Below are 27,628 nucleotides of genomic sequence, written 5' to 3' on the forward strand. Positions count from 1 at the left end.
CTGCACCGCATTAGTGTCAACCAGGGATCAGTGTCTCCATTCAGATCTGTGCATGTGCTCCTGCCCAGATGTCAAATTTTGTCAAGAGACTGTGTGTAGCTGCCACATCTGCACCCACTCCTATGATCTGCTTGGGTGTAATTCTAAGGAGGATGCACATGCAGCAAAAGGTGGCTCAGCACAGAGGGTGGGGCTCATTGCCTATCTGACTGAGCCCTTACCTGCTTTACTGCAGATTTTCTGTCCAAATCAATCACAATTATTCTGATTATAGTGTAAAGAGAAAAACTGTAATGGTGAGCTAACACCAGGGGTGGACTGACCATTTGGAAACTCGGGCACTGCCCGAGGGCCCGGGGTCAATAGGGGGCCCCATGAGATGTCCCTGGTACCTTTTTCATAGGCTTTTTTGAGTTTGGGCAAGGACACAGGGGCCCCATGATCCCCTATTGCCCAGGGGCCCCATGAGTTGTCAGTCCGCCCCTGGCTAACACCATACACCCTCCCCACTCCACTTATTATAATACAGGATTTATATAGCGCCAACAGTTTGCTCAGCGCTTTACATATAAAGGGAGACAATACAGCAACAATATAGTTCAATACAAGAGGGTTAGGGGGGCCCTGCTCCTTGTTATTCATTTGATTGGCCAAAATATTTTCCACTGACATGAATAAACGCCCAAGCGCTAAACACGGCTAGCGTTTCTGTGCATTTTTTCCACGTTCAGCATTTTTGGGCTAAAACGTTCCTCTCTTATGTTCAGGAGAGGAACGTTTACCTGCGGTGTGATTTGAGACATACAGTTTGTATGGCTCAAATCGCATTCCATCCACACCAAAAAGGTGCAGGACCCTTTTTTCCTGCACCTGATTCGCATCACATGGGTGCAGGGGCGGACTGACCATTCGAGCACTCAGGCACTGCCCAAGGGCCCGGGGATCAGTAGGGGGCCCCATGAGATGCTCCTGGTACCTTTCATTGGCATTTTCATACGCTTTTTTGGGTGTGGGCGAGGACACAGGGGCCCTATAATCCCCTATTGCCCGGGGGCCCCATGAGTTGTCAGTCCGCCCCTGCATTGGTGTGATTCTGGTAAACGCACTGTGTTTTGCGATGTTTTGGGGGTGTTGTTAATTTAACATTGACACCCATACCAGATCGCATGAACGCTATGCGATTTAAATGCACTGCGGGAAATGCACAGGATTCGCTGCATTTCCCGCACCACATTAGTGTCAACCAGGGATCAGTATCTCCATTCGGATCTGTGCACCCGCTCCTGCCCAGATGTCAAATTTTGTCAAGGGACTGTGTCTGTGCAGCTGCCGCATCTGTACCCACTCCTATGATCTGCCTAGGTGCAGTTCTAAGGAGGATGCACATGCAACAAAAAGTGGCTCAGCACAGAGAGCGGGGCTCATTGCCTATCTGACTGAGCCCTTACCTGCTTTACTGCAGATTTTCTGTCCAAATCAATCTGAATAATTCTGAAAAAAGTGGAAAGAGAAAAACTGTAAAGCTGAACTAACACCATACACCCTCCCCACTCCACTTACCTCTGGGGTGACCGAATTTCCAGCACCCCTGCAGCTGCTCCACTGGAATGACTGTGAGGGCTCTGACAGCTCACCAACCCTGAAGGTAGGTACAGCGGGGATCGGTGGGGGTGTATGGGGAGGGTGTCCGGTGTTACTTCAACTGTACTTTTTTTTTTTTCTGTAAAAGTGAACACTTTATATGGACTGGTTTTGTTTGCAATCCAGCTATGAGAGGAACTTATCAAAACTGGAGAAGACAGAATCTGGAGTAGCTGTGCCTGGCAACCAATCAGCTTGTAGTTTCAGCTTGTTCAGTTTCGGCTCCATGCACACTGGGCGTTTTAATAACGCTGGTAAGGTTAACTGTGTAAATGTGAGTTTTTACGCTTTTTTTTTAGCGTTTTTGCATTAGCCTTTTTCCGCGTTCGGGTTTTTTAACTTTTTTTACCAAATAAAAAAATATTTTTTTTGTCAAAAAAATCCAAAAACGCTGGTTTGCCACAATTTACAGCGTTTTTCAGCTTTAGAGCGTTTTTACAGCTAAAAATTCCTCTAGAAACCCACTAGTTCTGGGGTTTTTTTTCCAGCCCAAAAACGTTGATTACAGCGTATGTGTGCATGGACACATAGGATAACATGCTGGGGGCTGTAGAAGAAAACGTCAAAAGCCAAAAACAGCCGCTGCAAAAACGTCCAGTGAGGACTAAAGGATAAGTTCACCTTTTATAACGTTACACTCATATTCAGGGAGTAACATGAATGGACCATACCCTGCACCCCCTGATCCCCCATGTGACAGCTAGCAGGCGATCTTCTCCTCAAGCTCCACCTACTTAATTCACAATCCTCTGTGCAGGAGAAAACTACAAATCCCGGCAGCCTTTTCGAATGTCAGCTTGTAATTCTCAATACACCACCAGTGTCGTGGTAATTCATTGAGACGTACAAGCTGACATTGGCTTGTAGTTCTTACGAAAGCTGGTTCACCCAGTATCTGGTGCAGCTGTGCATGGCAGCCAATCAGATTCTAACTTCACCTTGTTCAGTTAGGCTTTAGCAATAAAACCTGGAAGCTGATTGGTTTCTCTGCAAAGCTGCACTAGATTCTGAGTGATCCAGCTATACCCTAGGGTCACATCTGTGCGAGTGGTGCCGCCGCGGATCTGCACGAAAATCCATGCAGTCTCAGCACCCGTACAGAGGAATGAGGACCCGAGGGTGGGTGCCATTAGTTCTAATGGCACACCGCCCGCACTGGAAAGTGCAACTGCACTGGGAACCGAGCTTCCCGTGTGGGCTGCGTTTTCAGAAGAAGTGCAGGGACTTCTTCCCTGCGTGTCACGGGCACAGGAGTCCATTCAAATGAATGGGCCCTCATGTCCGCGCAAAATGTGGCCCGCACGGCCACATATATGTTAGTAAATAAACCCCATTGAGCAGGGGCGGACTGACCATTTGGAAACTCGGGCACTGCCGAGGGCCCGGGGTCAGTAGGGGGCTCCATGAGATGCCCCTGGTACCTTTTTCATAGGCTTTTTTGAGTTTGGGCAAGGACACAGGGGCCCTATGATCCCCTATTGCCCGGGGGCCCCATGAGTTGTCAGTCTGCCCCTGCCATTGAATATTCTTGTATTGGCTTCCCTATGGCAGACCCCAGGAAGCAGATACACGGAGTTCCGCAGGAGACCTGCATGACATCAATGATTTGCTGATCGCTGGTGCAATGCTTTCCAGCCTTCCAAAACAAAAAATAATAAATGCACTTTTTTTTTATTTTTTCCCTGCAAAAAATGTGCATTTCTTATTTTTTGTTAAAAGGTGAACTTATCCTTTAAGCTTTGAAAATGAAAGATAGAAGCTGATTGGTTGCCATGCACAGCTGCTCCAGTTTTCAGAAATTCCCCTCTGGGGCTTTTGGATCATTCATAGATTTGATCATATTATCTGATTGTGTGAAGTATCGTTCGATCAGATTGTCACGTGTGTGGGTCACCATAAGATCAGCTCTGGCTGAGCCCTCCAGTAGTTAGGTGGAGGTGACCCCTTGGCAGAGAAGGGGTTAAGTTGTCAGCGGCTGGCCGGCTTGTTGAAGATCTGACTATCGCGGAGTGTCACATTGTTTCCACTTTGTACAGAGAGATCGGGGAGAGCTGCTGAGCCAGAGACCTGCTGCACCGGCGCACACTGACACACTCACTGACACTCACTGACACGCAGAGACATCTCCCACCAGCCCAGGGAGGGGAAGGAACGAGTCAGGGCCGCTCCATACAATCTGCTGCCTGTGCGAGTGAAGATGGCGGCTCCCATCCCTGCCAAGCCAGGCACTGTAGGGGGAGGCAGCAAACCGGCGTCCCCGGAGCTGGATTTCAGGTCTGGAGCCAGGATCGAAGAATTAAACAAACTCATCCAGGAATTCAGCAAGCATGATCAGCGGGAATACGACGACCAGCGAGCCCTGGAGATCCACACAGCCAAGGACTTCATCTTCTCCATGCTAGGTAAGACCGGCTGCACCTTGTGTGGACATGGGTGTGTGGACATGGGTGGTGTGCCTCCAGTGATGGGGCGTACTGTCATGTCCTCGCTGCACTGCCCTGTGTGGGGGCATGGGGCTGCCGGGCAACACTCCATAGCATCGGACAGGGGAGCACCTCATCGCTGGGATCACTACACAGTGCATCGTCTGATCTGTACACACACTGCATCGTCTGATCTGTACACACACTGTATCGTCTGATCTGTACACACACACACTATATCTGATCTGTACACACACACTGCATCGTCTGATCTGTACACACACTGTATCGTCTGATCTGTACACACACTGTATCGTCTGATCTGTACACACACTGTATCGTCTGATCTGTACACACACACTATATCTGATCTGTACACACACTGCATCGTCTGATCTGTACACACACTGTATGGTCTGATCTGTACACACACACACTATATCTGATCTGTACACACACTGCATGGTCTGATCTGTACACACACTGCATGGTCTGATCTGTACACACACTGCATGGTCTGATCTGTACACACACACACTATATCTGATCTGTACACACACTGCATCGTCTGATCTGTACACACACTGTATGGTCTGATCTGTACACACACACACTATATCTGATCTGTACACACACTGCATCGTCTGATCTGTACACACACTGCATCGTCTGATCTGTACACACGCTATATCGTCTGATCTGTACACATACTATATCTGATCTGTACACACACTGTATCGTCTGATCTCTACACATACTATATCTAATCTGTACACACACTGTACCGTCTGATCTGTACACACACTATATTCTCTCATCTGTACACATACTATATCTGATCTGTACACATACTATATCGGCTCATCAGTACACACACTGTATCTGGTCTGTACACGTACTGTATCGTCTGATCTGTACACACACTGTACAGTCTGATCTGTATCATCTTATCTGTAAACATACTATATCGTCTGATCTGTACACACACTGTATCGTCTGATCGATATTGCCTGATCAGTAGACATACTGTACCATCTGATCGGTACACATACTATCATATGATATGGGAACAGCTGATCAGTATACACTGATCTAAGCAAAGTACACACTATATGGTCAGACCAGTGAACATACTATAACATCTGAATTGGTTCATATACTATATGGTCTGATATTAGACAACTGATCAGCATACGTGCTATATGGGAGAAGATAAGTACACATACTATATGATCAGGTATGGGAATAGCTGGTCTGATATAGGAGCAATCGATCACACGTACTATATGGGGACATCTAATCAATACATATACTATAGGGGAGCATCTGATCAACACATATACTATAGGGGAGCATCTGATCAATACATATACTAAAGGGGAGCAGCTGATCAATACATATACTATAGGGGAACATCCGATCAGTGCACATATTTATATGGGAACATCCGATCAGTGCACATATTTATATGGGAACATCCGATCAGTGCACATATTTATATGGGAACATCCGATCAGTGCACATATTATATGGGAACATCCGATCAGTGCACATATTATATGGGAACATCCGATCAGTGCACATACTATATGGGAACATCCGATCAATACTTCAGATTGTACGGATTGAGGGTTACGGACTGATGTGAATGTACAATACATATATATGTGTAAAGCGCTGCGTAAATTAATGGTGCTATACAAGTACCTGTAATAATAATAATAATAAAAAAAAATACATACATATACTATGTGGGAGCATCTGACCGGTACATATACTATGTGGGAGCACCTGACCGGTACATATACTATGTGGGAGCACCTGACCGGTACATATACTACGTGGGAGCACCTGACCGGTACATATACTATAGGAGAGCACCTGACCGGTACATACAGTATAGGAGAGCATCTGACCGGTACATATACTATGTGGGAGCATCTGACCGGTACATATACTATGTGGGAGCATCTGACCGGTACATATACTATGTGGGAGCATCTGATCATTCATATTTGATCTGATATGGGAACAGCTGATCAGCCATGCCTTTCCATTCAGGAGGCACCCATGCCACCCACATGAATGAATTTTCCCTTTCCTTCCTTTTGATAGTCCCGATTGATGGCTGCTGTACAGTACTGTATACAGTATCTGACAATGGCTGCTATCTTGATGGCCAGGTCAGGGTCAAGGGACTGCTGATTTGCATTTGTCACCTACTTGATTTAATGTGAAGGTGGAAGAGATTGGCCGTAGATGTGTTCTGCTCATGCCAGTGGTTGGAGCTCTTATCAGCAGCCTGTCAGATACAGTAGCCCCTTGTAATTGATTACTCCGTATTCCACACATGGATGTCTGTATGTGGAGCTCCTGTTCAATCTCCGCAGTTCACACATGGCCGTGTGCTTCTTTCCACAAGTCGTAGATCATTATGCTTAGCTTGCATGCCTGTCTGTAAGTGTAAGTAAATGACTGGCTGTGTGGCTGATTCTATCTAATAAATCATCACATACATCCCAGTGCATTAGTGTATAATCTTTACATATAGGATGGGTTGCATGTCATTAGTGGCTTGATCCATATGACTGATTGGAACATTTTTCTAATGTATGGGGAAAGGGAACCTGCGATTATGAGGCTGATTTACTTAAATAGTTGGGAATCCTTACACATTAAATTGTGTGACTATTCACGTCAATTCTCCATTCATGTGTAATGTAAATTCCTATTTATTTATTTTACGCACACAAGTGGATAATTGCAGTAAATATGCACGCACGTGAAAATTCTTGTCTCCTTTAATGCTCATGTACACACACATTTAGGTCTTCACCAGTGATATTCAACGTATTTTCATACCCAGGGGTCACAGGTGTTGGATCCCAGCCGCAGCCCGCAGCTGGTGACAGGTCAGACGCCGCAGCTGTACTCCTGTAACCCCATAACTACAGTAGGTGGTCAGACACATACAGGGATGGGCGCTTACAAATGTACAGCTGTATGGTGTCTGACAGCCGGCCATTGACTTGTACTGGCTGCGACTGTACACCAACACCTGTGACTCCATGGCTCGGAAATACGCTGAATTCTTGTGGTGTATGCCCGAATGTGTGTGTATGCATGAGCCCTTTGTAAATCAACCTGTATGTGCCTATATGATGTTATATAGGATTAATAGAAATCGTTTGACCAGAATCAGTGCAAACATATACTGTACACCAACACTTGTGACGCAACATAATTGTGATCCAAATGTAATGACTTTTTATGGTATTGATAAAGTTGATCAACGTTGGAGAGGAATAGACATGTTAAAAGAGGTTTCCAGAACGGAAACTTATTGGATTTATAATATAAATACCCTGAGACCTTAGGGGTTAAATATTGACATTGATCTTGACTGTTTTTTCACAGATTTCTAGATAGAATTGATATGAATATTATACATTTATGTCACTTTTTGAACGTCTGGCCAGAATTGGTGGGGCAGATGTGCTGACATTTATATTTGTGGCATAATGTGGACATATATCTATATATCTTTTAGTTGTATATTTGGTCATATTCTGATTTTCTGACATGATTTGGTAGTTTATGTATGTCTTATGTATTAGAGGGTATCACAGGGTTGATTTCCCCCCCCCCTTTTTTTTTTACATTTTTTTTATATGTGGTATATATTGTGTGTCGAAAGGTAGAGTTCCGCTTTAATATTGACTGGCTCTTTAAACCATCATTGAATCAGATATTGCCCAAATCGAGTACATATATGGTTGTTTTATAAGTATATTTGCTAGTACATTATAATGGTTTAACGTTGCCTTGATATGATATTTGTATATGTATTTTGCCAAAGCAATTTGTCCCTGAACATTATTCTGTGGGGTAAAAATTGCTTGTATGCAGTGACGTTCACCCTTCTGCTCCGTGAAGACGTCAAGTGACAAAACGCGTAGGGTGGGGCTTCGGAGTGACGTCACTACGTTCCGTAAGCTGCCAGCATCTTCGGCTTTTGAGACGGTTTATGTGTTGTGCGGTTCATGCTAGTGTCAGCTTATGGCACTTAACAATGTGAGTGGCTTGGATATAATGTTTTTAAATAAAAACCTGCTATACAATATTACACTATCGCCTGCTCTGTTCTCTTCCCTTTGAACCTATATTGTATACGAAAATCTGGACATTTATAGGAGAGATCTTCTGCCGTTGGTTATCAGTCTGCAGACCATTGCTCCCAGAGCTAACACACGATTTGCTAGTTTTACTAGCAACTTGCTCTGGTTCATTCATTCACTTCTATTGGTGAAGGAGTTTTGCACAATTGGTGGTGGATTTTTCACATTGTGATGTTTTTGAATTGAGAGACATTAGAGACATTTTTCTGAATCACTTTATTGAAAAATTTGCATTTTTTTTTAATGACTATTTATTTATTTTTATATTTGTTGTATTACTATCACAAAACTAAGTTGACTTAATAAGGGCTACCTTTTTACTTTGATTTCCTGTGACTCCATGGCTCGGAAATACGCTGAATTCTTACGGTGTATACCAGAATGTGTGTGTATGCATGAGCCCTTTGTAAATCGACCTGTATGTGCCTATATGATTAATAGAAATTGTTTGACCAGAATCTGTGCAAACATATACTGTACACCAACACCTGTGACTCCATGGCTTGGAAATACGCTGAATGTTTACTGCGTATGCCCGAATGCGTGTGTATGCATGAGCCCTTTGTAAATCGACCTGTATGTGCCTATATGATATTATATAGGATTAATAGAAATTGTTTGACCAGAATCAGTGCAAACATATACTGTACACCAACACCTGTGACTCCATGACTCGGAAATACGCTGAATTCTTACGGTGTATGCCCCAATGCGTGTGTATGCATGAGCCCTTTGTAAATCGACCTGTATGTGCCTATATGATGTTATATAGGATTAATAGAAATCGTTTGACCAGAATCAGTGCAAACATATACTGTACACCAACACCTGTGACTCCATGACTCGGAAATACGCTGAATTCTTACGGTGTATGCCCCAATGTGTGTGTATGCATGAGCCCTTTGTAAATCGACCTGTATGTGCCTATATGATGTTATATAGGATTAATAGACATCGTTTGAGCAGAGTCACTGCAAACATATACTGCAATGTGCGAATGATAAGCAGCAATTGTCGCTACACTTGGTTACTCAGCCTTGTTTCATGTTGCATTCTAGGCCCTGTATGTACACACCTTTCACAGAACAATTCTACTACCTGTGGCAAAGGTGTGGTATATTTACTCATCCCATGATGAGGTAATAGCAGAGAGATTAACCTCTTCCTCCCAGGCACAGTTGTAGATACAGGGGAATCATGGTGTCACTTGGTGTGATTCCCAACTTTCCAGTGATCTCTTTCCATGTGTGAATGATTCTCCCCCAAGCTGCTCTGCTTGCTCCATTCAGTTCATTAGTAGACGGTGAATCTGCCATGTCACTGCAGAGCACATTTATTTATAGTCTGTTGTCTTCCTTCTGCTCACACATTTACACTGGGTATATAGGCATGGCTATGTTTGTATAGTGTGACAGCTGTACAGATTAATGCAGGCAGAAAAAGAAAAGGCACTGCCTAAAGCAGGAGTATAGGAAATCCCATACCATTCAGGGAAGAGTTCATACGTCTAGAGGCTCAAATGAGTGGAGAGTATAATAAGTACGTGTCAGGCCCATTGCACACGGGGCTGTCCAGCTGTGTTCTGGACTCTGTTCCTGAATGCATTGGACCCTAGATGCTGGTACCACTTGGTATAATGTTCTGCCTTCTCCAGATGCAGACTGCCATACACTGCAGGGCTGGATGTTGAACCTGTCCTTTCTGGACGCACTGCAGCTGGATGGTCCTTGTTCAAGGGACCTGGTGTTACTAAACCCACAACAGTAAAATCAGTCTATATGCAGTAATGCATGCTTGTTATACTCACTGTGGAACCTAAGGGGTTAATCCTCTGCATTGTGTAAAAAGGCTGTTTGATCCTGACTTCTCTGATTCTCCCCTTCTTCCAATGCCCCCTTCTTATCTCCTGATAAGACATATTGTGTGGATATAATAAAAAATATATGTAACACTTGCGAGCCAAGCTATATACTCAATAAAGTGCTTTTGTGGATCGCCAGCCTTTAACACAAAACTCAAATTGTGCAACTTAGTGATATATTTATAAATGCAGCGCTCCTAAAATCAATATATACTCATGATCTGTGATAAACGCATAACTTAAACCATACTTTTACATGTAAATCCACTTATAGTGATATATAAAAATAAAAAATTTTTTTGAATCATATATATTTTTTATTTTTATATGTCACTATAAGTGGATTTACATGTAAAAGTATCGTTTGATTAAGTTATGTGTTTATCACAGATCATGAGTATATATTGATTTTAGGAGCGCTGCATTTATAAATATATCACATATTGTGTGGAGTCACTTTGCACAAGCTCAGTTTGGTGTGTATTGCTAGAGTTTTTTTTTTTTCTTTCTTGGGAGAGTGCATGTGATCAGCACAGGACCAATCAGTACTGTCCAGACAGAGTTTTAACCAGTGCTTGACTGAACACTGATAGAAGTGACAAGACTGCTCTAACTGCTGATGAGAAAAGGTATTTAGCAGTTTATATTTACTAATATAATGGCATTTCCATGTGTGTATTGTGGGAGACCAGATATAGTGGATGCAGGGTCCTGGGAGACCAGATATAGTGGATGCAGGGTCCTGGGAGACCAGATATAGTGGATGCAGGGTCCTGGGAGACCAGATATAGTGGATGCAGGGTCCTGGGAGACCAGATATAGTGGATGCAGGGTCCTGGGAGACCAGATATAGTGGATGCAGGGTCCTGGGAGACCAGATATAGTGGATGCAGGGTCCTGGGAGACCAGATATAGTGGATGCAGGGTCCTGGGAGACCAGATATAGTGGATGCAGGGTCCTGGGAGACCAAATATAGTGGATGCAGGGTCCTGGGAGACCAAATATAGTGGATGCAGGGTCCTGGGAGACCAGATTTAGTGGATGCAGGGTCCTGGGAGACCAGATTTAGTGGATGCAGGGTCCTGGGAGACCAGATTTAGTGGATGCAGGGTCCTGGGAGACCAGATTTAGTGGATGCAGGGTCCTGGGAGACCAGATTTAGTGGATGCAGGGTCCTGGGAGACCAAATATAGTGGATGCAGGGTCCTGGGAGACCAGATTTAGTGGATGCAGGGTCCTGGGAGACCAGATTTAGTGGATGCAGGGTCCTGGGAGACCAGATTTAGTGGATGCAGGGTCCTGGGAGACCAGATTTAGTGGATGCAGGGTCCTGGGAGACCAGATATAGTGGATGCAGGGTCCTGGGAGACCAGATATAGTGGATGCAGGGTCCTGGGAGACCAGATATAGTGGATTCATGGTCCTGGGTTTTGTAACATTTTTAAGGATACGTTCACCCTTTATTAACATATTCCATGTTACACCCATATTTAGGGTGTAACATGTTTCTAACTGAGCAGCCCTCGCACCCCTCCTTGTCACCATTGTGACAGCGGGCCAGGGATATTCTCCCCGCACCCACTGTCACAATTTTAAACTGTGGGCATGCAGGGCTCCACCCACCTGGCCGTGTCCTTCATTCATAGAGTTCTGTGAATGGAAGATCTACAACTAACATCAGCCATTGCACTGATGGCTTATAGCTCTCAGTGAACTACCAGGGTGCTGATGAGCACTTTGGTAGTTCATTGATCTTTCCTGTCATTCGGTAACTGCCTGCCCGTATGAGCAGAAAACTACACTGACAGTCCACAGGAGCCTGAGATTGCACCCGCAATCTGCTTTACAGGGTCCTAATAACAAAAAAATAAAAAATAAATAAATGCACTTTTGTTACCTGCAAAAAAGATGTGCATTTATTAATTTAAAAAAAAAAGATGAACTTGTCCTTTTTAAAAGTAGTGTCTACATTTTATCCATCTATATCTATATTCTGCAGAACCACTGCTTCAAAGCCCTCCGCTGCATACCACCCAACTTTCCATCATTTATAGAGACCATCTTTCTTTTGTAACCAAATCATCAGTCGTCTTTTTTGTTTCTCAGTTGTCCCTCTTTTTAGTTTTTATGTATAATGGTTAGCTTTGTGGCACTGGGATCATTGGTTCAAATCTCAACAATCTATATGGAGTTTGCATATTCTCCATGTGTTCATGTGGGTTTCCTTCCACAGTTCAAAGATCTGCTGGGTCCTGTCTAATTTTGGCTATTCACATGTGTTATCACATTCTGCATGCTAGGTCCAAGCCTGAGCTTATAAGAAGGCAACCTACCTCATGAAAAAAAATTTGCCAAGAAAATTCTAGACATGGTGCCTGGAAAGTTGAATGCATAGAGTTGGCTTTGACTGAACAAATACATACATACATACATACATACATACATACATACATACATTGGCCTCTATAAAAATGTACTATTTAAACTACCAAAACTGATATACAGCTGTAAACCCTTCTATCCAACCTCTAAATGATTGTTTGTTGTTTTGGAAAGCCAGTATTTAAAGAGTATGTAAACCCAACATTTCATATTCGTGATATGTCAAAAATTGTGCAGTGCCAAAAATATGTGGAATTAATAAAATACACAATCCTTAAAAGTCCATAGAATGTGAATAGCTAGCACCCAATGCGTGAATCAATGAGAAAATGATGGTCCTCTTCCCCAGTCGTAAGTGGATGATAAACACCATGTGCAGAACACCAATAAATGAAAAAGGCTTACCAGAAGCCCTGTGACCCTCATAAGAGAAGTCAACAAAAGCTTTGTGAGACTGAAACGACAGCCACCATTGATCATCAACAGGTGAGAGAGACTTCAACTCCACCTCTTTACCCATGAACGGGTAGTAGTAACCTAATGCTCATATAGGGAAGAGAAGAGAGGACTTCAATAGTGTAAATCCGATAAATTATATAAATGGCTATTCGCATTCTACGTTTTAAGTTTTGTGTATAGTGTCTATTACTTTCACATATTTTTAACGCTGCACAGTTTTTGACAATTATTTGAGCAGTATAGTGTATCCTATATTTTGGTGCTAGCAGCTATTCCTTCACTTTTTTGCAATTAAGTCATGCACAGTTTTTCAGTGGTAGCGTGGCTTTATTTAATTTTCCTGATATGAGCCTGCTGTACCATGTACTTGTATGAAAAGTATCCTGTTCTCTTTGTATTGCTTCCTTTGTGTGAAATCTCTGGTGTTCCTACTTCTTCACTCTTTCCTGCTAAAAACTGACCACAGTAGGAAGGAGAAGACAACATGGTCAGTTCTCTAGCTGTGCTGGGAAATCAATATGCTCTCCTCCAATGATCAGACTTCTGCTCACACACTTTTTAATTTCTATTTTAAACTGAATGGGTTGTGTTACAAAGTGAGGGTTTACATGTACATTAAGAAAGGTAGCTGTGAAAAAATCACTTGTGAGCTTGACCAGCAATGTTGACCTAGACATTTTTAGTGGTCTGTTTAACTGGGTATCCTTTGCCTACAGACATTGTTCTAAAAGGTGTCCTTTTTCTGATGTCTGAAAGTTGCAAGTTACAGTATACCTTATTGGTAATCCCATTAGTGATCCATTTTCATCATACACTAGGTGTCAAGCCCACAAAAGTCTATAGGGAAATCTCTGACATCATGGTGTTGGAGACAGTTGCTAAAAATCTAAGACCTTGATGTCACTAGACTTTTAATGGATGGATTGAGGACTCTTCACCTCTCCCACCTAGTAAAGTTCACCTTTGAGCAGCGAAGAAAGATACTGTCTAGATCTAAAGATTTTGTTTATAAAATGGATAATGGTATTAATTTGCAAAGTCCCCATGTGCATCACACAGCCTTCTGCCTGAGACTTTTTAAACATAGCTGCTTGATATGACACAACAGGTGGCATGGATAGAGTGCCCCATAAATGTGGAAATTCACCAGCACTCAAGGGTGTTTAGTTACCATTGTAGGCCCCTTTTACATGGACATTCAGTCTAGATCAGGGTATTGAGTTAAAATTCAAGGAGGTCCGGTCACTAAAATTTTCTTCAGGCTGAGGTCCAAATAGGGTGTGCTCCTTTACATTAGGTGTTGCCATTAGTGTGCAACTTTACATCATGTGTGCCCATCAGAGTGCTCCTTTACATCAGTTGTCTCCATCAGAGTGCCCCTTTACATCAGGTATCCCCATCACATTGCCACCTTACATCAGGTATTCCCGTCAGAGTGCCCCCTTACACTCAAAGTACCCCTTTCTATCGAGCGCCCCTTTACATCATATTCCCCATCAGAGTTCCACCTTCCATCACATGTACCCATCAGAGTGCCCCTATCCATGGTAGGTGCCCATTTGTGCCCCCTTAACATAAAATGTGAATCACAATGTACATCTATACATGGGTGGATGTAAACGGATGATCATCCGTTTATATCTGCCTACATCCATCCCAGTTCAGTTCCATTTTTGTTTTTTTTAACAGAACAGCCAACATCCAGAGTCTTTGCAACAGAATGGAACGGATGTAAATGAATGCCATCCGACTACATCCGTTCCATGTATGTCTATTTTCCAGGCAAGATAAATGTTTTGCTTCTACTTTTGTCACCTCTGATTGGTCTCTGCAACAACTAAGAAAAAACAGATTTAGTCGGATGTGAACTAAACTGATACAAACTGATGCAAACTGAACTAATTGATGTAAACTGAACTGAAGACGGATGTGTAAACGGAATCCATTTTTTTCTTTGAAAAACTGTGACTGAACGGATGACATCCGTGTCAAAGGGGCCTTATGGAAGTATTGTCACTGGGTACCTGACAATTGTTTGGGGCCTCACTGGGTCCCATTTATAAAGGCAACACAGTTGTCCTTTTCCTTGATCAAAGAGAATGTGCAAAGTCCTGAATGTTAGCATGTATGCCGTGGTAGTGCTTTCAGCAGTGAAATGAATGTGTTTGAGTGCTGGTGACTTTCCACATTTGGTAACAACTTGCGTCAGTTGGTCCCCTGACTCCTGAGATATCTCCAGCAATGTGTTTGGAATGGAGATTGGCAACCTGTTCTGTTTATTTTAAAGAGTTTGGGCTGTAGAAAAATGGAAATGGAGACTCCTCAAGTGCAAAGGGAAAAAGCTTTGCAATATCTTCATGTACGTCATACTGCTCCTACTTTTTTTTTTTTTTTTTTTTTTATTTATTACAGGAACTTGTATACCGCCATCAATTTACGCAGCACTTTACATATATATTGTACATTCACATCAGTCCCTAACCCTCAAGGGGCGTACAATCTAAAGTCCCCTAACTTCCATTCCATTAGACAGGATCCAATTAACCTACCAGCATGTCTTTGGAGTGTGGGAGGAACCCAGAGTACCTGGAGGAAACCCACGCAGGCACAGAGAGAACATGCAAACTCCAGGCAGGTGGTGCCGTGGTTAAAATTCAAACCAATGACCCTAGTACTGCCAGGTGGAAGTGCTAACCATTTAACCACTGTACTTGGCAGTGCTTCATCATTGCACCCACAAAAGGAAAAAGAAAGCGCTGATCGTTCCAAACCATGTGACTCTATTCAATATCATATATTAAAATCATATGCAACATGTTTTTGGAAGCCCTTCATCAGGTGTGCATTATAGAGAGCATAATCTTGCATGCATATTGCATATTATGATCCTTTCATGCAATCTCAATAAACATATTTACTTATACAGTAAATGGACACAGGCATCCACTTGCATTAGGGTAGTGCCCCCCAGCCTTTGCTTTACAAAGCATCCAAGGAACCTTAAGTCTAGGTTCACATGATTTCCTATGGGACAGGTTCACATCTCCGCTTTTTCACCCAGTGCGTTTTTTGGAAAGGGTTAGGGACTTTTTTTAATTGCAAAACGTATTTTTGGTTTGAAATACTTCAATGGAGAAACTGCAGAAAACATATAGTGCGTTTTTGACATGTTTTAATCTACCCAGCAACAAGTTGGAAAAAAATTGCAAAACGCGTCAAAAACGCATGTGCAAAAACGCAAAAAGCACTGCAGAAACGGATCAAACCTAAACTGCATAGGTTTGAGCCTAGCCTAAAATTTGATCCCAAAAAACTGCATTGGAAGCAAAATTAACCAGATCTGTCATGTTCATTGTCTAGCACCGCCTTTCTCAGCCCGGGTTTCGTTCTATCCTAGGGTTCCTACAGATGTTGGTACGGGTTGCTTAAGCAGGTATTAGCTTCTACCTTTCACACGAGTAACCACCGCTTCCCAATACAGCTGGGAAAAAAAATATATCAGCCACACTCCAATCTTACTGTAGGCCTGGTTCACACCTATGCAGTTAGCGTTTGATGTGTTTTTGCAATGCGTTTTTGCACACACGTTTTTGACGCATTTTGCGTTTTTTTTTTTTTTTTTTTTTTATGTTCTTTTGGGGAAGGGGGGGACAAGTTGTTGTTGGGCAGATTAAAAAATGCTCCACTACATGCTTTTCTGCAGCGTCTCCGTTTGAAGTCTATGGAACCAAAAATGCAGTGTTTTCCATTTTAAAGAAGTCCCTGACCCTTTCCAAAAATGCAGCAGCTGAAAAAAGCATAGATGTGAACGTGTCCCATAGGAAACCATGTTAAGTGGACTGTAGTGCGTTTCTGCAAAAAGCACCAAAAGACGCATAGGTGTGAAGCAGGTCTCAGCAACTTGTACCATATTTATTATTTATCAACTACATGACTGCATACAACAATGTCTGTACCTGGGAACGCATTGACGCGTTTCACCACTCATGACTTGCTCACAAGGATAGGAGAAGTTCCCACTGCTTCCCAATAACCACAAATGTAAGGAGCATTCTTCCAATGAACATCACACTAATATAACGTGAGCTACAGATCTAGTACTTATTAGCAGTTGTTCTCTGAGCCCAGAAGGTTATTTGATGATTGAGAAAGGCATGGTGTGGTCATTTCTTTAGCTTGCCATTGGCTGCAATGTGTGATTGATGTCCTTACTGACCAAACAAGAGGCAAGGGGAGCAGGAATAGGTGGATATCACGGTAACTGAGAGATCGGATTGCAGTGGGACACTTTTTTGGAAAAGCTACATTTTTGTGTGCTTGTATTATCTTACCCCCAACAGTTGCGGTGAGCCAAGCAGCCACTGTTGTGATTGTTTTTTATCGTGGGCAAAAATAAATAGTGAAGCATACTTTTACATTGTTTCCAAAGGCAAAAAATAAGAATGTTGCAAAATATGTGCGCCCTTCAAGAGGAGAAATGCTGGTCTAATTTGATCGTAAAGTTCAAATGAATATTTTATGTTTGTGCTCCTGTATTATGATGCACTCATTTCTAATTGGTCTGCCTATATATTTTAACAAACAAAAACACTGTATTTCTTGGACCATACAGGAAAGTTCACACATGAAATGATCATTTTAAAAAGGCGTTGTATACTGTCATTATGCTAGCACTGCCAGTATGTTTTTGTTATTTGAACTGCACAAATGCCACTTTGTAACACGGGGGTCGCTCTTGGGGTTCCGTTTTAGGTATAAGTATAAACATGAGGGCTCTCGAGGGTCAATTTTAGGTATAGGTATGAACACGGGCGCGCTCATGAGGGTCAGTTTTAGGTATAAGTATGAACATGGGGGTGCTCTTTAGGGTCTGTTTTTAGGTATAAGTAAGAACATGGGGGCGCTCTTGAGGGTCTGTTTTAGGTATAGGTATGAACACCTTAGATTGTACACCCCTTGAGGGTTAGGGACTGATGTGAATGTACAATATGTATGTAAAGCGTAAATTGACGGCACTATAGAAGTACCTGAAATAAATAAACATGGGGGTGCTCTTGAGGGTCTGTTTTAGGTATAAGTATGAACATGGGGGCGCTCTTGAATGTTCGTTTTAGGTATAAGTATGAACATTGGGGCGCATTTGAGGGTCCGGTTTAGGTATAAGTTTGAACATGAGGACACTCTTGAGGGTCCGTTTTGGGGTATAAGTATTTACATGGGGGCGCATTTGAGGGTCAGTTTTAGGTATAAGTATGAACATGGGGGCACTCTTAAGGGTCCAGTTTAGGTATAAGTTTGAACATGAGGGCGCTCTTGAGGGTCCATTTTGGATATAAGTATGAACTTTTTCTAAGGTTATTGAACAATTGCATTAACAACGATGTATCAGAGAGGTTTTAGGGAACTTTGGTGCAGTTCTTGGCTCTGCTTGTGATGTTTGGCCCATTTGCCATTGTTTTCATGCAAAGACCCTTGACCCAGGGGTGCACAAATTTATGTAGAAAGTGAGCTAGCCAGGTTAATGCATCGGCTGGTAGACAGGCACAAATAAATGTGGGATTCGACGTTCAGCAGTAGATACCGGAGGTTAGGCCAATATCTGTCAGGCACTAAGGCCTTCAAGATGCTCATTCTGTATTCACTGGATGTATCGAATTGGTGAGAATGAAGGTTCCTGTCAATGGTTATGTCATCTGCCAACACACAGTTAAAGGAACACTACAAGAAGTCAGTTTGCAGTGACTGACCTCTTCTCCTAAAATTACTAGCTGCCACATCTCAGATATGCCATTTAGGAGAGGCTATTGTCCAAATGGACAGCAAAAATAACCTGCTGTCGGCATCCTAGTTTTCCTTAGCTCCACTCTCAGTAATTTGTTTGCTATCCATAACTACAGGAGACCTCTTACTAGTTTCCCTAAAAAAAAAACGCTGACTACTCCTCCTTATTTGATTGGTAGTATATTTGCTCCAACATTTACCATTATTTAAATAACAAGTTGATTTTACCCAGTTTATATTTTCCTATGTAATGTTGATGCCTATTAATACTTCATAATGTATTAAACACACATTGCGATGATTTACTGAAACTGGAAAGTGTAAAATCTGGTGCAGCTCTGCATAGAAACCAAATCAGCTTTCAGTTTTTTTTTTTTGTCAAAGCTTAAAGTGTTACTAAACCCAGGCCCCTGCATTCACTATATCTGGTCGTACACAGTACACAGAACATGGAAATGCAATTGTTTTAGTAAATATAAACTGCTAAATACCTTTTCACATCAGCCGTATATAGCAGTCTTGTGACTTCTATCAGTGTCCAGCTGAGCGCTGCTTAAAGCTTGTAGGAGTGTTCAATTTGCTCTAGGAGGATGCTGAACCCCTGACCTCTGTTTGGACAGTGCTGGTTGGCCCTGTGCTAATTACATGCACTCTCCCAAGAAAAAAAAAATTCTCTAGCAATACACACCAAACTGAGCATGTGCAGCTTGCCCCCAAGGCTCTTTTTTTATCAGCAGATAGATTGGGAACAGTAGAAGAAGGGCAGGATCAGAGAAGTCAGGATCAAACAGCATTTTTACACAATGCAGAGGGTTACCTACTTAGGTTCCACAGTGAGTATAACAATCATGCTTTACTGCATATACAGACTGATTTTACAGTTAGGAGTTTAGTAACACTTTGAACAAGATGAATTTAGAAGCAGATTGACCACCATGCACAGCTGCACCAGATTTATTGTTTTTAAAATGCATCTGAAAATTCAAGTTCCTTGACTATAAGCAGAATTAATGCATTTTAGTACTTTTTGAGTCCTTGACCCAAAACAATTTGGAAACTCAGGACTTTACTATGCCATCTTTTTTTTTTTTTTTTTAAAGAGTTGCAGACTTGCTGTAGGTCAGTGAGGTCCGAGGCAGACAACTAGAATATCAGGAAAGGTTTTAGAGTTGGCAGCCCCATGTTTCTTTCAGTAAAGTTAAAAAAAACAACCCTCTAAGCATGGCTAGCTATAAATCTGTGAGGATGGAAACTGAATATGATGGAGATGTGGAAACTGGGTATTCTGATATGGTTTTGAAGGTGAAGGTTTCTTCCCAATCCTTGCTTCGTTCTTTGGTGAGTCATAGACCTGTATTCTACATATTGATATCAGATATTCTGACATATTACTGGCTATAGGCTTGATCCTTGTCAGTGATACAATAAAATTCAAAACATTAACAATAACATATAAAGCCATTTATAACTCTGCCCTAAATTTCATCACCGATCTTGTCTCCAAATACCACCCAAACCGTACTCTCCACTCCTCGCAAGACCTCCTGCTCTCTAGCTCCCTTGTCTCCTCCTCCCATGCTTATCTCCAGGACTTCTCCAGAGCTTCCCCCATCCTCTGGAACTCTCTACCCCAATTTATCAGACTATCGCCTACTCTGCTCACTTTTAGGCGATCTCTGAAAGCTTATCTCTTCAGGGAAGCCTATCCTGCCCTCAGCTAATAATGGAATCTTCTACTCTTCCAACCAGTCCATCCCCCACAGTTATTACCTTTTGTACCACTAGCCCCTCCCTCTTAGATTGTAAACTCCAAGGATCAGGGCCCTCCTAACTCTCTATTGAACTGTATTGTTGCTGTATTGTCTCCAGTTATATTGTAAAGCGCTGAGCAAACTGTTGGCGCTATATAAATCCTGTATAATAATAATAAGTAGTAAAGCAAGAATGACAGCCCTAGAGCTTGAATCTCCAAAAAATAATCTGCTATGGCAATGTCCACATTTACATTCTGATAGTTTTTTCCTTTAAAAGGAAAACTATGAGGTTAGCAATATGGGAGCAGGTTTTTTTTTTTTTTTTTTTTTTTTTTTTAAGTGTAAGTTCGAGAATGGTCTTTATCATTGTTTTACTTCTAGTGGGTCAATAACCTGGGAAAAGTGTGAAGCCAGAACTCCAGAGGTGTGGTACATACCAGGTCAATGACTCATTAAGCAGTGAAGTAAGGGTGGGCTCCATAGCCTTCCCCATTAAAAACATTTCAGCAGTGCCAGGTTCTGTATGTATACTCAATGGTTACATTCATCATATTGGCTGTATGGTGACTGGTTCTCTTTAACATGATACTCTGTACAGGGTTGTCACTGTTCTGTTGTGAGGTCAGCACTGTTTGAAAAGTTCAGAGTATGCTGAACCTCAACAATCGCATAGTTGTTTAGTGTACATGGATAAAGCTGAAACCGGCAGCCAGAACTCAGCATCTTGTTGCCGTGAATCTGAGCATCCATTCTGTATTTTTTTTCTGTGCTCTAAATTAAAGCATCATTTATATAGTGAAAAGTTAACAACATGTTTTGTTACACATTATAGCGTCTTTTCTGGACTGTACTAAAATGGGTCATACAGGCAAGATTCATGGGTATCCTAGCTCTGTAATTGACTGTCAACACAATTAGAAGTGTCTGTCATCTTTCTCATAGGATGTGGCAGAGTTTGTGCGGATGTGATTTGAAAGATCTCTTAACCTTCTGTTCTGTTGCAAGCAATCAACGCCTGCACTTGCCCTTCCGTGGGAATGAGAGTTGTCTGCTGTCAGAGAGCAGAAAAAATGCGTGTATCGGGATAACATGCTTGTAAAGTCTTCCTAGAATGACGTGGTCAATACAGATTAGCCATGGTAACAAAATATAGAATATATTTGGGGAAATGAGAGTTAAGGGCAGTTCATGCTTCTTTGTTTGACAATGATTTCAATGTGGATTTTAATTTGCATTGGTTTGGAGTTAAAGGCATTGTACACTTTCAAATGTTTTTGTTGTTTTAAGTAAGTATTTGTGTATTTCTATTACCTCTGTTGTTTTGTTTTGTTTGTCTTGCCTTGTAAAGATGGGCTCACATTTTGGTCATGCACTTTGTAATGTCATGGATAACGGATTCCCCCATGTCCATGCATTAATCAACCTAGCTTGTCCCAAATCCACCAAAGGGGCAGGCAACTTCTTGTTCTAGGTCACACAGCATCCAATTATTGCCTCACCATTTCTCTGTGTTGCTTCACAAATATGGGGGTGCTAATGTGACGAAAACAAATCCTTTCCTTCACTACTTTGCCAGTTGGATCTAATTGCTGCACTAGACTAAGAGACTCGGGGATTATGGGATATGTAGTTTGTTCACAAAAAGTGTCATTTTGTTTTTACAACTGGCAGACAGCGTTGTACCTATATGTTGCTGGACTTCAAGTGGTTATACTGGAGGGATACTTGCAGCTGCAGGCATCAACCCGGTACCATTTTTGGGAGCCAGTGGTCAGCTCTCTTGTACAAGCAACTGGAGCAGCTAACTAGCCGTTCAATTGTTTGTACAAGGAGCAGGAGGGGACGTTTCCCCTCAGGCTACCTTCTGTAGCTCTCTCAGGATCTCCCGTCCCACCAGGAGACCAGCGCGACCAGCCAGAATGTCCTCCACTGGCCAGACAGCCGAACAAAGCCAGGATCGGCTTTGATCAGCTCTCCTTATAGGTAACTGAAAACAATGTCCTGACATCATTTCTGGTTTACTCAAAAACTATTGGGCGCCATTTTTATAAAAACAACGATTTTGGTGTATTTCAGTGTTTTCAAGTGCAGAGGAGGGATTTGGGGTCTTTTAGACCCCAGATCCCTCCATAAAGAGTACTCGCCATGTGCTTATTCATCATATTTTATATTTTACAAAACAATTGGGTTATGTCTTGTGGATTTTTTTGCATTGAAATTCAAAAAAGTGTATTGTTTCCCAAAAAATTGCATTTGATAAATCTCTGCACAAATACTGTGACATAAAATATATATATATATATATATATATATATATATATATATATATATATATATATATATATAAATTTATCCTCTAGGACCTCTGCTTTAAAAATATATATGATGTTCGTGGGTTCCAAGACATTTTCTAGTAAAAAAAAAAAGAAAAAACTGATTTTAACATGTTAACAAAAAGTGTCAGAGACCGTGCCAGAAATGGCCTGAAGCTGAAGTGGTAACTACAGAAAGAGGTCATGCATTAACCTGTGCAGTTTCAGAAACAGAAATTGCGGGTGCATGAATATGAAAATGTACTCTGCTATAGACTGTGTAAAGGGCAACAAATCACACTACATGATCAATGCTCATCTTATGCAATTCTGTATATGTTTTCTGAAGGTACTTAGTGTTTTTGTTGGTGTGAAACTCTTAAAATATCACTAAATGCTCCATGTTTAAATGCTATCCTATTTCTGCATGAGTTACTACACTACCTAAAGTATATTTAAAATGTTGATATTACTAGAAGATACCATTTTTTCTTTTTGCTCATAGACATTTGCATTGCGCAACCCTCAATGGAGTCTCGTTTACCTTGAGACTCAATTCCCTCGTTTGTAGGTACAAGTAGTGTACATATGTTGAGGTCACGTGTATTGCTTTCCTCTAATTTCAGTTCAGTGCACTAGACGTTTGTACTGCGCTTGTGTGCCTATCTTCCTTCATTCAGACTTGTACCCAATGCTATTATCAATGGCCTTTATTTCTTTGCTTTTAGTGCCAGTATATACTACAGTAGTTCATGTGGGGGGATACCAGCAGGAGCTATGTTTTCACATACATTGGAGACCATGTAGAGCAAACATAACCACACTCATAAAGGAAGTTGGAAAAATCAAATGTATTTATCTGAATGTGCTGTGCAACACTTCCATTAAAAGGGACACAGATCACTAATAATAAAAGTATACAATATTTATTTTCCGATACGTTCATTGGAGGACATCTTGTCATTAATCTTGACCATAGGGTTATAGCGTCATCTTCCGGAGTAGGACACTATATATATTTAAAAAAAAAAAAAAAGAAAAAAGAACAGCACCGCCTATGGGCATCTCCAACCTGTAATAGGCAGCTCAGTTTTTTCTTTTGCCTAATGTAGGAGTGAGGACCTAGTTCCCTACTGGACTCTTAGTGCCAAATATTTTAAACTTTTATTTATCCTTTTCTTTTGGATTTTTCTTGTGAAGATCTTACAGCAACATTCAAGCTGGGCAGCAGGCTGGATAATCTAGAACCAGCAGTCACCCAAGCATGGCCAACGAGTGCACTAATCATAAAGGTATATATTATTTTTTTTTGGTAGAAATGTGAAGTGCCACCACCCCATTTTCTTTATCATTTATAAGTGTTCTGATATACTGAAATAACTATTTTAAAGAGGGACTCTCAAGAACGTTAAAACTTTAAATACAATTCAGACATTTATGTCTAATTCCCATATTAGCCTCTCCAATGAAACCGTATTGAAATATAAAGAAAAGCAATTCTTCATTCCTTGCTTTGCATCTTCTCAGCTCCTCGCCTGATAGAAGCCCAATTTGTGGGTGTTATTAACATGAAGCTCAGTTGTCATCACCCCCTGTTCAGTGAGTAGGCCTGGGGGAAAGGGCGTGTCAGCTAGATGGTTCCCACTCAGTTCCCCCATTCCACCCTTCTCTTGTCTTTTTATTGTGCACAAGAGAATGCAAGAGAGGCCATTGTAGGGTACAAAGTCCCATGTTGGGCTTGTTTTTTTGGAGCACTCCAATTAAAGCTTAATAGAGCCCGGAGTTCAGGTACTATTTATGATTATTTCATTTCAGTGTGACTGGAACTTCAGACAAAAGTTGGGAGGGGGGGGGGGGAGAGTCCCGTTGTTTGCCAAGAGGTTGTACAATCTATGTCGCAACCTAGAGGAGTCTCAGTCTCTTTTAACAGCTTCTCTCTACTTCCAATCAAAATCATTTAGTAGCCTATGTACTATTAAAGTTGCACTAAAGGCTCTTTTTTTTTTTTTTTTTTTTTTTTATAACAAACTGTCAATGGTTTTGCACAGAGCAGCCCCGATCCTCCTCTTCTTGGGTCCCTGGATTGTGCCTCTAGCCCTTTTCCCCTGCTAAAGGCAAGATGCTTGCTCTGGGGGCACCAGCATGTGCTCGCTGCCAAGCCCCACTCTGTGTGTCTATAAGACACATGAGTGCAACTCAGCCCTGCCCCGCCCCGCCCCGTACTCACTGACAGTGATTGACAGCAGGGGGAGCCAATGGCTCCTGTTGTTGTCTCAGCCAATGTAGAGAGAGAGACCCAGGAGAGTCACTGCTCCCGTGTACAGCACTGGATCGAGATGGAGCTCAGGTAAATAATGGGGGCTGTGGGAGGAGCATCACACAGAAGATGTTTTATCTTCATGCATGAAGATAAAATACCTTCAGCCTTTACAAACTTTTTAAGCCCCGGTTCACACAGCTGCAAATTGTCATGTGATTTGACCATTCAAATGGCATACAATGATCAGCAGTGGCACTGTTCTAATCGGTGCGACTCCGATTTTGTTGGAGTCGCACCATTTCAAAAGTAGTTCCTGCACTACTTTTCATGATTTGGGATGTGACTTGCATAGACATCTGTTCATGAAGCCGCACAGATGTCCAGTCTATCAAGGCGCACCCAAAGTTGCACCGCCATCCGACTTTGAAATATAACGATTTCAAGGTCGGATCTAGTGTGAACCGGGGCTAAGTGATAGACCATATTCATGCCTGCTAGTATAAATTACATTGAGCACAAAATTAAATGTTGTTTCTGCTTACAAAATATATTCCGATTATTGTGATTGTTTCATTTGTGCCACATTTTCCCATCCAGTATTTGTGCTTCCATTTGAATTAAATGACGAAGGTCTAATGTTTTCTTGTGGAAGATGTATGGCTGCTTGAAGTCCTCACTGTCATTTGCAGTCAGCTGGGGGCGGTATCCATGGTTGTGAAGCAGTCACATTATCCCCATGATACATGAGTCTCCTCTGTATTTTTCATTCTTTATTAAAATATACCCATCACCCAGTGTGTTGGCTGACAGCAGAGGCAGCCTCCAGTATGACTTCAAGGCTCAGCGGATTGATAGCCCCTCAGATGCTGACTTTCTGTGCTGAATATCTAATATGGCTTTCAATTAGATTTTTGCTTAAAGTGGTTCTCCAAACGGCTCGATATCAGTACTGTCCTGTGTTTATGGGGAAACGTATAATAAAATGCCTTGATTTGTTTTCTCTGCTTCAAATACCAATTATTTCTTGCCTGGATCTCTAAGCAAAAGTGCTGGATCAGTTTGTAGTTCTCAGAACTGTCGCATGCCTTGTTCTTGTATACTACTTTTCCTCTTCTGGTGCATGGGATTGTACATCCTATTAACACATATTATACTATAAAAACATACCTGAATATTAAAGTAAACACACAGTAGAAGTTGTGGGAAAACTTTAGGTTGTGGCCCCTTTGTGGTTTTAAAGGAATTCTAAGCCTTCATACCTGTACTAGGTGTTTTCACTTGCATATTAATAGATGTACATTGATTATATAGTTTCACTGTCATTTGTAGGCTTGTACACACAGTTTATAGCAGGGCTCTCAAAACGTTCTAAAAAAAAAGGGCCAGTTTAATGTCCTTCAGACTTTAGGGGGGCTGGTCTGTGGCCTTTGGGAGTTGACATTTGTCCTGGTGTCAGTAGGTGTAAACAATGCATTTTTGGTATTAGGGGGAGGAATAGTGCCCCATTGCTGGTGTCAGTGGGAGGAACAGTGCTATCGTTGATGTCAGTGGGAGGTATAGTGCCCTGTTGATGTCAGTGGGAGAATTGGGGCCCCATTGCTGGTGTCAGTAGCAGGAATTATGCCCCATTGATGGTGTCAGTGGGAGGAATAGTGCCCCATTGATGGTATCAGTGGGAGGAATAGTGCCCCATTGATGGTGTCAGTGGGAGGAATAGTGCCCCATTGGTATCAGTGGAAGGAGTAGTGCCCTATTGCTGGTGTCAGTGGGAGGAACAGTGCTATCGTTGATGTCAGTGGGAGGTATAGTGCCCTGTTGTTGTCAGTGGGAGAATAAGGGCCCCATTGCTGATGTCTGTAGCAGAAATTATGCCCCATTGATGGTATCAGTGGGAGGAATAGTGCCCCATTGATGGTGTCAGTGGGAGGAATAGTGCCCCATTGATGGTGTCAGTGGGAGGAATAGTGCCCCATTGATGGTGTCAGTGGGAGGAATAGTGCCCCATTGATGGTGTCAGTGGGAGGAATAGTGCCCCATTGATGATGTCAGTGGGAGGAATAGTGCCCCATTGCTGGTGTAAGTGGAAGGAACAGCGCCCTATCATTGGTTTCAGTGGGAGGTATAGTGCCCTGTTGGTAGCATCACTGGGAGAATTGGGGCCCCCTTGCTGATGTCATTAGCAGGAATTATGCCCCATTGATGGTATCAGTGGGAGGAATAGAGCCCCATTGTTGGTGTCAGTGGGTGGAACAGTGCCCTATCATTGTCAGTGGGAGGTATAGTGCCCTGTTGTTGGTGTCAGTGGGAGAATTAGGGCCCCATTGCTGATGTCAGTAGCAGGAATTATGCCCCATTGCTGGTGTCAATGGGAGGAATAGTGCCCCATTGCTGGTGTCAGTGGGAGGAACAGTGCCCTATCGTTGATGTCAGTGGGAGGTATAGTGCCCTGTTGGTGGCAGTGGGAGAATTGGGGCCCCATCGCTGATGTCAGTAGCAGGAATTATGCCCCATTGATGGTATCAGTGGGCGGAATAGTGTCTTGTATCAGTGGGAGGAAAAGTGCCTCAAGGGCTGGA

General features: G+C 42.3%; 1 protein-coding gene across 1 annotated transcript in view; it reads left to right on the forward strand.

The window, feature by feature from the left end:
• Positions 1-3,521: 3,521 nt before the first annotated feature.
• Positions 3,522-27,628, forward strand: part of MB21D2 (Mab-21 domain containing 2) — a 169,155-nt gene continuing 145,048 nt past the window's right edge. Inside the window, exon 1 of the mRNA XM_089654297.1 lies at positions 3,522-4,043. Within this exon, the coding sequence (XP_089510423.1) occupies positions 3,839-4,043 (205 nt within the window). The 5' untranslated portion in view covers positions 3,522-3,838. The remainder of the gene's footprint in view (positions 4,044-27,628) is intronic.

This window comes from Staurois parvus, unplaced genomic scaffold, assembly GCF_062004578.1.
Source record: "Staurois parvus isolate SC_StPar_1 unplaced genomic scaffold, SC_StPar_1.0 ptg000750l, whole genome shotgun sequence".
In the NCBI taxonomy this organism is placed as follows: Eukaryota; Metazoa; Chordata; class Amphibia; order Anura; family Ranidae; genus Staurois; species Staurois parvus.